Raw genomic sequence first — 16,151 nt, 5'->3', positions numbered from 1 at the left:
AAATATTTCCACATTTTCGTCTTTAGAGTTCTATTAAATCTTTCGACTACTGAGCATTTTATTTCTATATTTTCTGTAGTAAACCAATGAATATTATTATCTTTGAACAACTGTTGTGTCACTTTATTGATAAACTCAGTTCCTTTATCTGTTTGTAGCTTTTCCGGTTTCCTTTCCTTAAATATTTTAGCAAATGCTTTAGATATTTCTTCACCCGTTTTCTTTTTAATTGGAATAGCCCAAGCGTATTTACTAAATATATCAATAACAGTTAATATATAATTTGTATTGTCATTATATCTTTTGAATTTCTGCATATCCACTAAATCTGCTTGCCATTGATCATCAATGTGAGAAACGTAAGTTCTTCTTCTATTAAATTTTCTAATAATTGGTTTATGTTTAGTATATTCATCCTGTTGATGTAAAAATTCTTTAATAACTTTACTTGGTAAACCAGTCTTTCTTTGTAATTCATTTATTCCACAGTAACCAGTTTCAGGATTATAATAAACATCCTTGATCGAACTCATAAAAAAACAGCTTTTTTTGTACCACAAACGGCACACGTTCCTTTTGCTATAGGTTTATTGTTTTTTGTTCTTGATTCTATAATATTATTTGTTTTTGTTTTCTTTTTACACTTTAAACAATAGATACTATTTATATTGGGAGAAATTCCAAGACCGAATCTCTTCTTTGCACTAATGATTGGTTTTATAACAGCTCTTGCTTGTTTTTCTCCAAGTGGATAAAAGGCATTCGATGGGTTATCAATAAGATCTAATTCATTTAACATTTCTTAATCTGCTATATGTCTATCAGCTGTATTTTTTGATTTACTATAAGCAATATCATGTTTTTTACAAATTTTATCTACTCTATTTATTCCAGGATCACCTCTTTCTAATCTTTTTTGTAGTTTTGTAAAGGGACCACAATATTGGTATCCAGGTATATGCATTTCAGGTGGATTCACTTTATCTTGTAACCACCCAACAATATCTCCACCTCTTTTATTCATTTATTTATTCAAAAATTTATATCCATTCAATTGTGCTTTCTTTATATATTTCTCTAACGGAAAATATTTCATATTTTTAATAAACTGTTCTTCTCTCATATACACGTCAGATTCTGATATACTTCCAGCTTTGAAAAGATTTAATAGCTGTTTATAAAATTTAAATGCTTGCTTGTATTCCTCCTTTCTTTCCAATACTTTTAATGATTTATCTATAACTTCAATTATTCCGGCTCCCAAGCTTAATACTGCTAATGGAACTATAACAAACGCGGATAGACCTGAAGCACTAAATACAAATTTTCCAACTGTTAATGATACACTAATTATATGATAATCGTTATAACTCTTTCTGTAAACATATATTTTCTTTTCTAAGTATTCTTCCATTTATAAAGGAGTAAAATTACGTCGATACTTTATATTTGGGTTCTTGAGATCTAGCATAAAGAAATCGTATGGTTTTTTAGTAGCTTTACTATATAAATCTTTACAAAATGATCCATCTATTTCTCTAATTATCTGTTTAATTTCTCTATCTTGAATCTTGAAGAAAATAATATAATTACAGTTTCTTCTTATGTTAATTGGTGTTGAATAATAGGATTGAGATACGTAAATAATTGAAGCATTTTTCTTCCTTCCTCTAATAAAGAAATCTACAATTTTAGATTGATCTTTTTCAGTAATACAATCATCAAAAATAATCAGATTTTTTATCGATGGATCTAAACTATCCACATCAATCATATCATCTATGTTATTAGTAAATAATGTTTCTTTTTTAAATTTATGAAACAATTTAAGTAGTTTATATTTCTTCTTTACTTTTCAAACTCATAATATCTTCCTCTTCAAGATCATCAAACTGTGTAAAATTCTCTTGTAATTTTTCATATTTTGGTTCATTAATATCTTTAGCACATATGTATAAAGCATCGAAACTAAGCTGATCATAAATTAGATTTAATAAGAGATTTGTTTTTCCACATCCTGTCGGACCAACGATTAAGAGTCTGAATGGATGATTAGGTAATAATGGATTCTGATTAGGATCTTCGTATTCATCTGGTTCTGTATAATCTTTTATCTTAATCATTTATATGTTTAAAAATTTCAACTTGAGCTGAATGCTTGAGCTAATTTTTTAGCTTGTTCTAAATGCTTGAGCTAAATTTTTTAGCATAGTAAATGGATGAGAACACAAAGAAAGCATTACTTACTTTAGCTAAGCAGAACAGAGCACTAAGAAAGAAGAATAAAGAACAATTATTAGGTAAAACAAGATATGAAGAAAGTCTTTCAGAGTTTCATAAACCAGTTACAGAGAAATTAGAGGTTCCTATAGAAGATGTTAGACAAGATTTAAAAGCTATTGAAGATGCTATTCATAATATAACAATTCCTTCTACTATTGATTCATCATTTCCTCAACTTCCTGATGCAGAATCAACTTTAGTCGAATCCCCACCAAAAAAGAAGTATAGATATACTGCTGAAAACTTAGATGAAGGATTAGATATTTCCTATTTAGAGCATAATAGTTTTATTCTTCCTTCACAATTAGTTAATAAACCTAACGAAATAGAAGAAATGCTCGAAAAAGCTGAAAGAAGAACGAAATCATTAGGTTCATTTAAAGCAAAAGTGAATAGAAAATTAAAGAAACCTATAGATGATTTTCAAAGAAAAGCATTAGAAGAGGAGTTAAATTTGTATCAGTCTGATTTAGATTTATTTAAACTTTATAGAGAAAAATTAAAAGTTTTAAAGTCTGCTTCACAATCATTTAAAATTAGTGGAGAAGGATTAGTTAGTGAATTAGAAAAATTAACTGATAAGCTGTTAGGTGGAGATAAAAAAGTACATAATAAAATTGTTGAAATTCTAGACCTATTATTAAACTCGGGAGAAATAACAGCCGATACGGTGAAAGAGTATTATTCAAAATTTTTATCTAATTAAATGAGTAATTATATTAAGACCAGAATCTATCTCAGTGAATTTCTAAAAGAATAAATTGAAATCAGTCTTTAAGAATGATGAAAAAATAAATTTACAAATAGATAAATCTAAACCTCCTAATCATGATATGTTTTTAACAAAAACTCAAATAAAAATATTAATGAAGGAAAGAGAATAAAAATAAGTAGAACACAATTAAAAAAGAATGGAGGTTTCTTACCATTTTTAATTCCAATTTTAACAACTTTAGCTACAGAGGCCTTATCAGGTGCAGCAGGATGGGGAGTCAAAAAAGCTTTAGACAAAGTAACTGGATTAGAATGTAATAAAAAAATGGCGGTCTCCTTCTTCCAAAAGACCCTTTACGTCCAATATGGCCGAATTTCAAATTAGGGGGGAAAGGAGTGATTCAGAATTGGGAATATCCAATGAGACGATAAATGATAATATAAAAAATGAAAAAGGTTTTAGAGGTGTGTTTACAATTGATCTATTACCGAAAACAATTATGTGACGACCGGGTAAAACCGACCCGTCCGTTTTAAATTTTATTGTTCAAACCCCTCGGGAGATAGCGATCAAGATTGAAAGGATGTGCAGTTTTCCGCCGGCAAACTCACTTCCCTCCTCCCCGGATCTAACCTCTGAGTCAGGAAGATCGACTCATCACCTACCGTCATCGCAGCGGACGAGACCAGGAGTATAAATAGGGGAAGAATATCTAAGAACGGGGTCGGTCGCTGAAGGTCCGCACAAGACACCCGATCCGTAGGATCCGTCCCGAGAAGCGAGGGACGAGACACGAAGTCACCGAAGCCCGCCGACGACGAGCCGCCGACCGATCCTCCTGCTTACCTCCACGACCGGATAACTGAGAAAATTAATCCTACGATTACAGCTTATCCTACAACTAATCCTAGGACGAGGTATGATCCCCCCAAATTTGTAAACTCTCTCTCTCGCGATTAGGAACGGAACGCGTTAGTGCTTTTGTATCTGTTTACCGTCTAAATAAATCGTTATTTGTTTTCCTCATGTCTCCGTTATTTCGAATATCGCCTTAATCTTATCGACGACCACACACACTCCTCCACTCGACCTGACAAATTAATCCCGACGAGTCGGGAAATCAAAAATTTTAGCTATCCTTGACAGTGGGGAGGGTCTTGCCGACCTATTCGCCGACAAAAGGAGGTCCCGACTTCCGTCCTACCTCCCGGCGTTTCCCACAATTAGAAAATTTGAAAACGGTATAATTAATTTAGATATTTCAACTGGAGATGGTACACACTGGGTTTGTTATTATAATGATCCAAAATATCCCTTCGTTGAATTCTTCGATCCTTTTGGAGAATATAAGTTAAAAAATGTAAGATTGAAAAGAGAGATAATTCCGAAAGAAATCATAAAATATTTAAAAAACATCTAAAAAAGAAATAAGATATAAGTTTAGTTTTTTTCGGAATCCTACATCTGTTAGATGTGGTTACTATTGCATGAAATATATAGTTGAAAAAAATAAAGGTAAATCTCCCATTGATGATCTATACTCATTTACACAAGAACCGAGCGAGTTTAATGAGAATTTTGTTTTATATAAATGAAACTATTAGTCTTAGATTCGAAAAATGCTGATAAATCAGAAGACTTTACAATCGAGTTTAAAACTCCAATACCTGTAAATAGTTCAAAATTAGATCTGAAATCAATGTCTATGTGGGTTTCTTGGCATAATATCGATGAAAAATTTAGTAACAATACCTTTAGATATTTTGATAAAACAAAATGAAATGAAGTAACGATAGAAAATGAAAATTACACTCTTCGAGAACTAAATAACATTTTACTAAAATTCTTTGGAATTGCTCCTTCTATAAAGTTTGGAATTCATTTTGCAACAACGAGATTTATAATTCATTTAGAACCTGGATATAAAATTGATCTGAGTAAAGGAAAACTCCACGAGTTATTAGGTTTCGAACCAAAGATATATGAAGATGAAGAACAGAAAGGAAAATACATAGCAAATATTTCAAAAGGAATCGATGATATTCATATTCATTGCGATGTAATCAGTGAAGTAGAGTACAACGATTTTACGAGTGATATTCTTTATTCTTTTACACCGTCTCATCCACCTGGAAGTTTGATAAAAACTTAAGAGATTAATCCCATATTTGCTGACATTAATAAAAATCATTATATTTATAGAATTCGAATGTGGATAACCGATCAGGATGATAATTTAATTGACCTTAATAAACAGAGAGTTGTTTATCGTTTAATTTTAGACTAAATAAATGAATTATAATAAAAATAGACTGTTAGTTCGAAGTAAGAAATATTATGGTGAAAATATATTTATCGATGCAATTAAAACGGCTGGTAAGAAGTTATTGCAAATATTAGGAAGTCAGGCTAAATCTGTTGTTGAGGATAAGACGAAGCAGTTTGTTAAAAGTAAACTTGAGAATATTTTATCTAAAAAATCTCCAACTGTAGAAAACAGAGTAAGAAATATTATAACTAACCAAAGATTATATGGAACATGATTCAAGAAATTTTTATACTAATAAATGGAAAAGATTTGGGATTTAACTCTTCCTAATTATTACAACAATCAAATCGAAAGTTTTGAGTACAAACAGTATAGAGAAGATAAAGTTACTGTTGATGAAAAGGAATCAGCGAAATATGAATTTAATATTAAAGATGTAAATGATATGATTTTATATTCCAGTGGATATATCTGCCCAGAACTAAAAATTATAAAACAGGATGGTTCTTCGATTAGTAGTGATAACGTAACTTTGGTAAATACTGGAAATTTATTCTCGAGATCTGAATTACACATTGGTAAGGCACTAATTGAAGAAATTGAATTACCCTCTTTAGTTCATCACATTAATGGTCTTATAAACTTTACAAAAGATTATTCTATTTCCGAAGCAACCAATATGCTGTTTTTCATTGACACCTCAGAATCACCAGATAAGCAAGTTTTGATATGTATATAATTCGTCTCTGTAATCCAAAAGATTTTTGGTAGACGGTCTCACAGCAAAACTTTAAGTTAGGAACTCTCTTTTATTTTTTAAAAAATGACATATGCATTTCGGGTTGGTATATTCATCCAACCCCTCCTCAGTGTCTTAAAGTAATAGTTGTGTATGAGCTACCACTATATCAAGAAACCAAACGATTTGCTTTCCATTTGCTTTCCAAAATGATAAATCGGAAATTATAATATGCAAAATAAGATCTTAAAATATTGCGAACATCCAACAGAAGAATACGATGCTGCAACCAAGGAATATATTGATAATAAGTTAAAAATAATCAATGAGTTATATAATGATTTTACTAATAAATTAAAAATATTAGAAGAAGATCACATAACAGATAAAAGTAATTCAGAAAAAAATATTGAAGTATTAAATAATGATTTTCAAACTTTTGCAAAAGAAAATGCTAATAAATTTAAAATATTAGAAGAAGATCATATAACTGATAAAACTGATTTACAAAAAAAATATTAATGATTAATAATTTCATAACAGAAACGAGTAAAACAGTTCAGGAATTAACTAGTAAATCTCTACAAATGTATAATGGCGCATTCAATGCAAGAAACAAAAAAATTGGTAATGTGGATGATCCAACGAAAGAGAAAAATGTTGTGAATTGACGAAATTTAGAGAATAATGCTTTAACAAAAAATAATGAAGATGTGTTTGATGCTAATAATAAAAAAATAACAAATTAAAAAAATTTAATTAATGATATGGATGCAATTACAAAATCATATCTCGAAAATTATTTCAAAATTAACCATTCTTTCATCTTAAGATGTTTTCTGTATTTACCTAAACCAGTTGATAATAAAGAATTTTATTTAACCTTAGGTGATCTTCCTATTGATGATAGTAATATAAAAAATTATGATAGAAAATATGTGTTAGAATCTAATGGTTTCATTAGTAAAATTTATTTTACAAGTAATTTAGTAATATCTTGTTTATCTGTGGGTATATTTATCAATGGAAAATTAGCATTTTCTTTTCAAAGAGAGAAAAAAGAAACTTATTTAGTCATAAATGAAACTATTTCATTCAATATAACAGTTATAATCACAGTTAAAACTATAGAAAAAATTCATCTTATGAGGAAGTAGATGATGTTGAGAATTTTTTACAAAACATTTTAGAATATACTATCTCAATATTTATAAATTATAATGATTAATTTTTTTCTTATATAAATGGAGACATTGAAGAAACTAAACAATATTGGAAAACATCAAAATATTCCAACAAAGAAATTATATGAATTGGAAATTGATTACGAATATCCAATTGAATATATTAAAACAATATGCACTCGCTTTGGTGAGAAAAATTTAGTAGTTCTTAGGAATAGAGAATTGGATGAATTTCAAGTTTTTTTTTTCTGATCGTTTTAATAAAAAATTAGAGAATGAGGATTTAGATAAATGAAGATTTTAAATTTGTATACAGGGGTATGAGAGATTGCGGGAATAAATATAAAGCTCATATTATTGAGTTTGTTTGACTTTTTTTTATATTTTCGTTTTATAAAAAATAAATTAATGAGATTTAATTTTGTTTACATTTATTGATTTTGTTAAATTTTAAGATTTTTATATTTTATGAATTTTTGTATAAATTCAATGAATTTTAGTATTGATTTTGATTAAATTCATATAATTTTGTAGATTTAAATTTTTGCGGTAGAACCGACATTTCCCCACTACTAAGCTGTATAAATAAATTTTTCAGATGTTTCAAGTTTTTGCTAATATTATTTTAGAGCTTGTTCTACTGTACTGTCAAACATGCTGTTGCATAGACCCAAATACCGTTCCATTTTAATTTGTTTATAGATATACATAATTTCCTAAAAATATATAAAAAATTGCTATCTTTCTATCTTTTCAATGTACACTAAACATGCTGTTGAATTTTTTTGACCGCGAAAATATTCTATGAAAATATGATGCCCAACACAGAAACATTACGTAAAAAAAAGTGAACTCTAAATTTTTTAAAAAATGCGTGGACATAAATGATAGTGATTCTGGCAGTTAAGAAACTATGTGATAGTTTGTAAAAACAAATTAATTTTTTGTTTTGTTTTTTTATTGTTTTGATATTTTAATACACTTTTATAATAAAATAACAAATTGATTATTGAATTTTTTACAAAAATATAGCATTAGTTTTAAAATTCGTTTTAACATAGGTATCATTATAAAATGTAAACAAAGTTAAGTTACATTAAGTCATTCAAATTAGTGCATAATATACAAATTTAAGTGTGTGTCGTATCTGAAAGACGCATTGCAGTACTAGCTTGCATGAACAATATGTTTGGCAAATCGCATTTTTGCTTGAAACACATAAAAATTTAACTTAATGACAAAAACAAACCAAAATATAGAATTATTGTTTATTGCTTTTTTTCTTTTTTTCTTTATTTTCGCTTTTTCCCATGTTTATATAAAACAAAGTTTCTTCTAAAATACGGATCTTTCATTTTTCTGTTACAAAAGATTCTCTCTAAAACCCCTCTAATTAAAGTCTTCTTTCAACTTATTTTTCTAACGCATCTTTATACATTCTCTTTTTCCCTTTCCTTTTACTACCAATTTTTCAATCCTCTTTCCAATATAATTTTAAATTCACATCATTTACAAAACTAGTACATAATCATTTTACAACACAATTAAATCGACGATGCAAAAACGATAGAATTTCTTAAGCCACTTTTATCTGACGTTCATTTCGCACCGATTTGCGTAATAAAACACAAAATTGCTGTATAATTAGTTACAAATAAAAATTTAATGTAATATTATTTCTATATATAGTAATAATCATATTATCCTTTTACAGTTTCAACGACGCCGCTATCTCCGTCTACAACAGGTAAGCTATGAAAAGTATTATACAAATGATATATACCATTGTTGACCTTAAAATATATCGCTTGATATAGGTAAAGATTTCTACATAAATTATGTTAAACAATGTGAAAATTTTGTGCTAAATTTGTTTTTTCGAAATACATTGTTTAAAAATTCAAAAATTACTTTGATAATAAAAAACCATGCGGACTCTACAGTAATGTTTTGCTTCGATCAAGTTAAACATTAATACGCTATACAATATACGACAATAAAATAGTATAATTGTCGTTATAATAAAACAGTTTGAAAAAATAAATTTTCGCAGTTATTTATTTATATTATTTCGTACAGTTTCTTTAATGTTTAATAAATATAAAATTTCATAAACGAACCGGTTTACGTTATTATAATAATAAAGTTTTGTAAAGTAAAGGTTAAGCATAGTAATTTACTTTATAAATGACAAAAAATAATATGATTTAGTGTGTATCGAAGTACTGATTGTTTATCTTTTACTTTATGTATGTTTTTTGAATAAATTGAAGTTCATAAGTGTATTAAATAGATAGTATTTAAATTGTGATTTAACATTTAAAAGAAAATTAATGCACTTAAAGTATTGAGTAATTTTTTGTTTTAAAAATTATTAAAAAACAAAAAATTCGGATTGTATAGCCTAGTTTATTTATATATCATCATTGAATTATTTTAAATGTCTGACAACATTTCTTATATACTAAAAGTCGCTCATCACGTGAAAAAGTATTTATCCAATGTAAATAACGGTCGCATCAATTTTAATATAATTTTTATTATACAGCATTCGAACAAAACCTTTTCTGGAACATAACCGTATTACAAATTTTCAGTTTTATAAACAAATTGTACACGAGCATTGTCAGCAATAATACATAAACACATAGAAATGTATACTTTTATGTTTAGAATTATTTTAGCATATTATCACTAGGTTTGAATATACAACATATTTATATGTCGAAAAAAACGTGTGCTTCTTGTTTTTGAATCACATTATTCGTTTTGAAAAAATAAAACATTTCAAACTTATTAATATCATCACATTATTTAATTTTTAGCATAATAATTATTACTTACAGTTTAGTAAAACACTATTTTTTTATTAAAGAATAATATAAAATTTAGTACTGTTTAAACATATAATATTTATATATTACATGTTGTAACGTCGTTGTTAAAAACATATTTAAGTTTTAACAGCAAAGTTTCAATAGAATATGGCGCCTGAAACACGCATTACAGTCGCGCTTTGTTCTAAATCACTATAATATAGACAACAAATATTTCAAATTATTTATTTTATCTGCCCAACGCTTTTTTTACTGAAACTATAACTTTTTATACCGATTAGAGTGAAGTTTGATCAACCAATCAGCGCAAACTAGATGTGTTGTACATTCGGCTACAGTTATATGATTTGCATTTAATCAGCGATCGTGAAATTAATACTACTAATTTGTTTAATTAAACCGATATTTTACCTATCGACAAATTTGAAATAATATATAAAATAACAACAAAAAACCGGAAGTCGTACTGTGCCTTCAGACGATTACATCGTGACACTGACGATTAGAAGACGAACCGAATACCTCTAATAATTCTTTTCGCTCGAGAGCATTTAAATAAACATTATATATCACACGTAAACATAATACAAAAATTCGAGAAAATTTATAATTCAAACGAAAAAGTGTACTACCTGCACGCACCACTCATTATACTTCGCTTATTGGCGAAGCGCGTTAGTTGCCCAAAAAAATTGTTTCATATGAGTCGATTTCTTTCGATTTTTAAATTCAATAATTTTTGGTTTTGTGCGCATCGCTTTAAAAGACACCTGCGGCGCGTGCTCTATTCTCCTTACTATAGCTATAATACTTAGTTTTATATATAAAAAAACGATGTCGCATGCAGATAGTTTCTTATGTCATGTATAATTGTATGAAAGTATAAGACATTTTGTCGAAATAATTGAAACCTATATAACACATATTGTTGAAAACGTACCATATAAAATATGAAACACATTTATTCACTTTACCAAATCATCGTTTTTTTCACAATTAAGTAACAAATTTTATTATTATATGTGCTGTGATCAATTTTTAGTAATGTCGTTAAAACTGTTATATGCATTTTTTTTTTAAATACGTCGAACAAAATATATAATAACATTTAACAAATTTTACATAAAAATTACAGCAATATATCGAAACAGTTGACTTAATGTGAATTTATAAAATAATAAATATTATTTTTCATATTTTATGAAAAACAGCACAAATATTATTCGTGCTTCGCGACAAAAGCTTTCAAGTACAGTAAATTTGATAACGTCGTCTATTTTTTAGATAATAAAAAATAGTAATATAACATGTACATGAACATATAATTATTGTAACATATTATGACAATTTTAATACATTTAAAAACAAAAAAATGCTTAAGCAAATCAACTTTGAATTACAGATTTATACCAAATGCATAAATTTCAGATTAGGTAAATATTTGATTGTTGCATATTGAACCTGCTAAAATCAATGAGTGAATGCGTAAAATTTAGCTACGAAATACAAGATGTACAATGAAAAAATCATGTTATATCAAACTTTTAATCACTTCACTTTATTATATTGATATTATAATAAATACTTTCTACGTGACATAAAAAGGTAATGCGATTAGTCTTTATTTTATTGTCGAGAGACACACAGTTTACAAAACTAATTTATAAAACTTATTATCTTGCTAGATAAACTAGTTTAATGTGATTATTCTGTTGTATTTTGCAGCTTCGACAACATCTACAACGCCATCTAGTACACCGACTCCATCTACCACAGGTTAGTACAACGGGTTTACATCAATATGACAATTTGTATATTTTAATTTATTATAAATGTAAATCACATGTATGTCTTTTATTTAGTGTATTTTAAACATACAGTAATGTTTCGATATTTACATACTTTCGAAGACCATCGAAAACGTTCTAGATAAATTCATGCGATTAAGAAATTTAAATAATTATATTGTTATTAACGATTCAAACAACCTTTGAACTGCTTCGAAGAAAGTGTGTATTATGTTTTTACGCAAAAGTCATGATACTTATAAAAGTACTTATTACTAAAAATGAACAGAGTTTTTTATCTGTACATATAATTAATTATGCTATGTTCGAAAATATTTTCGTAAAAGTAATTCTTAATTATTAAGTATACGTCTCTTGAATTTTTTTTTAAATTATTAGTAACCACATAATTATTATTATATCTTTATTCTGTTAAAACAGCAAAGTCATATAGTTAAACGTAGATGAGTTATAATAATACTATTTAACATTACTGTTATAAAATTGTAAAGAATGAGTTGTACTACACTACAATTACGAAAAAAATATATATTAAAACAGACTTTTATTTTCGTTTGCCGATAATACTGTTATACGAATTTAAAGAAGCAAGGGTTGTCTAAATGATAATTTTGATTTTAGTGCGTGTGAAACAAAGATGCATTCTGAGATTTGTTTCACGACAGCAATAGCACAAAAGGCTTCCAACGTACACTAATACGTTTGAATTTTTGAAATCACACATTGCACAATAACAAACATTATGCAGATTACGATCGATCGCATTATATATAAAACTCGTTAATAATGATTGTACAATAAACAGTTAAATCGAGCATGTAGCAACAATAAAATTTTTTAAAATACAATATTTCTGTTAAATTAGTCACAAAACAAAACATAATAAAATAAAATTTACACATGTAGTAATTACAGTTATATCGTTCTACAGTGTCAACGACGTTGTCCTCTCTGTCTAGTACAGATAAGCTTTAATAAATGTGATACAAATGATATATACCATTGTTTGACTTGAAGAAAAATTGCTTGACATAGTTAAATATTTCTACATTAATTATGTTAACCGAATGTAAAAATTACGTACGAAATTCGTTTTTCTGATATACGTTATTTATAAATTCAAGAATTATTCTAATAATAAAAGCTTTGCAAACTCAAAAAAATGATTTCGTTTTTGAACAAAAAAATGAAATTTCATATTATTGTAATGATGTATACGTTTATACATATATAATGATCTAATATATTACTGTCAATAAAACGCTTAATTAAACGAATAACATTCCAGACTACATTTTTAACAGTTGATAATTTCGCTCCGATTCTAAAAAATCATTTTTTTAAAAGTAAGTACTGTTCGAAAATGCATTATTGACATATTTCTTATTTCTATGATATCAAAATAAGATACAAAAAATTTCGTATATTCAAAACTTGTCTTTTAATAAGTATTTTCTGTTTGTATTTAAATTGATATGTCACGCGTAAGAAAAACGTAGTCAAATGTATTTCAATTACCTGCAGCTTAAATAGTCGTTAATATTATTAGCTGCTCTACGGGTAATTTTAACTGTAGTTGCATACAAGCTGCACTTTGTGTTGTTGCATAAAGTTTGAAATCTTAAACATACCACTCTACATATGTAATAATATTATTGGTATTTTCTGTTAATGAAAATTAACGCGTATAATTACAGCGTTATAGAAATCGACATACTGTACTATATACTAATAACGAATAACCTGTTTTGCAAATAACAAGTTTTAATTATTTAATTTAATATTAGACTAAGTAAAAACATTTTACATTTATATAACACTTTATATACTTACAAATATTTTTTTCGATTTTTTTAGTTTCAACCACTGCATTTTCTACACCGACTACAACATACTCGACACGTAAGTACTACATGTTTGTACGTCATACAATATTTGTGACTTCATACTTAGATCATTTCAAAAGTCAATAGTGTATTCATAATATTTAATCAACCATATCGTCGTAAAACGAAATCTATTGTACTTATTTTGTGTTTGTAGTGGAACTAAATATTATATTAAAGTACAGACTATTTTTGTTACTACCAAAATATATTTATTTACTAAAGAAATGTAATAGCTTCAAACGTTTATATATATGATGGAATTTTGCAAACAATTCGAACAGTAAATTTATATCACTGACACAGATTATTTTCGTTAAAACAAAGATCAACGGTAATAAGCTATATAATATACGAGAGTTAAATGAGATGATTGTCGTCAGAATTAAACAGTTTAAAAAAGCAAATTTTTGTGGTTTGGCATCTATGTTATTGCGTACAGTTTATCAAATGTTTAATAGATATAAAATTTAAAAAAGGAACCGGTTTACGTTATTATTAAAATAAAGTTTTGTAAAGTAAATGTTAAACATAGTAATTTAGTTTATATATGACAAAAAATAATATAATATAGTATGTATCGAGGTACTGATTGTTTATCTTTTACTTTATGTATATTCTCTAAAGAGATTGTATATTTACTTTCAAGGGTAAATTTATGCACTTAAAATATTAAGTAATTTTTTGTTTATAAAATCATTAGAAAACAAAAAATTTGGATTGTATAGCTCAGTTTATTCATATATTATCGTTTAATTATTTTAAATGTCTGACAACATTTGTTATAAATTAAAAGTCGCTCATCACGTGGGAAAGTATTTATCCAATGTGAATAATTGTCGAATCAATTTTGATATGATTTTTATTATTTAGCATTCGAACGAAAACTTTTCTGTAACATAACCGTATTACAAATTTTCAGTTTTATAAACAAATTTTACACGAGCATTGTCAGCAATAATACATAAACACATGAAAATGTATACTTTTATGTTTAGAATTATTTTGACATATTATTACTAAGTTTTAAAATACAACATATTTATATGTCGAAAAAAACGTGTGCTTCTTGTTTTTGAATCACATTATTCGTTTTGAAAAAATAAAACATTTCAAACTTATTAATATCATCACATTATTTAATTTTTAGCATAATAATTATTACTTACAGTTTAGTAAAACACTATTTTTTTATTAAAGAATAATATAAAATTTAGTACTGTTTAAACATATAATATTTATATATTACATGTTGTAACGTCGTTGTTAAAAACATATTTAAGTTTTAACAGCAAAGTTTCAATAGAATATGGCGCCTGAAACACGCATTACAGTCGCGCTTTGTTCTAAATCACTATAATATAGACAACAAATATTTCAAATTATTTATTTTATCTGCCCAACGCTTTTTTTACTGAAACTATAACTTTTTATACCGATTAGAGTGAAGTTTGATCAACCAATCAGCGCAAACTAGATGTGTTGTACATTCGGCTACAGTTATATGATTTGCATTTAATCAGCGATCGTGAAATTAATACTACTAATTTGTTTAATTAAACCGATATTTTACCTATCGACAAATTTGAAATAATATATAAAATAACAACAAAAAACCGGAAGTCGTACTGTGCCTTCAGACGATTACATCGTGACACTGACGATTAGAAAACGAACCGAATACCTCTAATAATTCTTTTCGCTCGATAGCATTTAAATAAACATTATATATCACACGTAAACATAATACAAAAATTCGAGAAAATTTATAATTCAAACGAAAAAGTGTACTACCTGCACGCACCACTCATTATACTTCGCTTATTGGCGAAGCGCGTTAGTTGCCCAAAAAAATTGTTTCATATGAGTCGATTTCTTTCGATTTTTAAATTCAATAATTTTTGGTTTTGTGCGCATCGCTTTAAAAGACACCTGCGGCGCGTGCTCTATTCTCCTTACTATAGCTATAATACTTAGTTTTATATATAAAAAAACGATGTCGCATGCAGATAGTTTCTTATGTCATGTATAATTGTATGAAAGTATAAGACATTCTGTCGAAATAATTGAAACCTATATAACACATATTGTAAAACGTACCATATAAAATATGAAACACATTTATTCACTTTACCAAATCATCGTTTTTTTCACAATTAAGTAACAAATTTTATTATTATATGTGCTGTGATCAATTTTTAGTAATGTCGTTAAAACTGTTATATGCATTTTTTTTTAAATACGTCGAACAAAATATATAATAACATTTAACAAATTTTACATAAAAATTACAGCAATATATCGAAACAGTTGACTTAATGTGAATTTATAAAATAATAAATATTATTTTTCATATTTTATGAAAAACAGCACAAATATTATTCGTGCTTCGCGACAAAAGCTTTCAAGTACAGTAAATTTGATAACGTC

General features: G+C 27.1%; 2 protein-coding genes across 2 annotated transcripts in view; both read left to right on the top strand.

Moving 5' to 3' along the window:
- The window catches only part of LOC136987494 (mucin-6-like), a 294,367-nt gene that overhangs the window by 262,992 nt on the left and 15,224 nt on the right, over window positions 1-16,151 (top strand). Inside the window, exons 37-38 of the mRNA XM_067285227.1 lie at window positions 8,905-8,937; window positions 11,753-11,803. Of these exons, the coding sequence (XP_067141328.1) occupies window positions 8,905-8,937; window positions 11,753-11,803 (84 nt within the window). The remainder of the gene's footprint in view (window positions 1-8,904; window positions 8,938-11,752; window positions 11,804-16,151) is intronic.
- The window catches only part of LOC136987492 (LDL receptor repeat-containing protein egg-1-like), a 117,827-nt gene continuing 113,379 nt past the window's right edge, over window positions 11,704-16,151 (top strand). The window contains exons 1-2 of the mRNA XM_067285225.1: window positions 11,704-11,803; window positions 13,693-13,737. The gene's annotated coding sequence lies outside the window, so the exon portion shown is untranslated. The remainder of the gene's footprint in view (window positions 11,804-13,692; window positions 13,738-16,151) is intronic.

This window comes from Centruroides vittatus, unplaced genomic scaffold (genome assembly GCF_030686945.1).
Source record: "Centruroides vittatus isolate TY-2023 unplaced genomic scaffold, ASM3068694v2 scaffold_2342, whole genome shotgun sequence".
NCBI lineage: Eukaryota > Metazoa > Arthropoda > Arachnida > Scorpiones > Buthidae > Centruroides > Centruroides vittatus.
The sequence above is the reverse complement of the archived record's forward strand: the minus strand, read 5'-3'. Positions and strand labels throughout refer to the sequence as shown.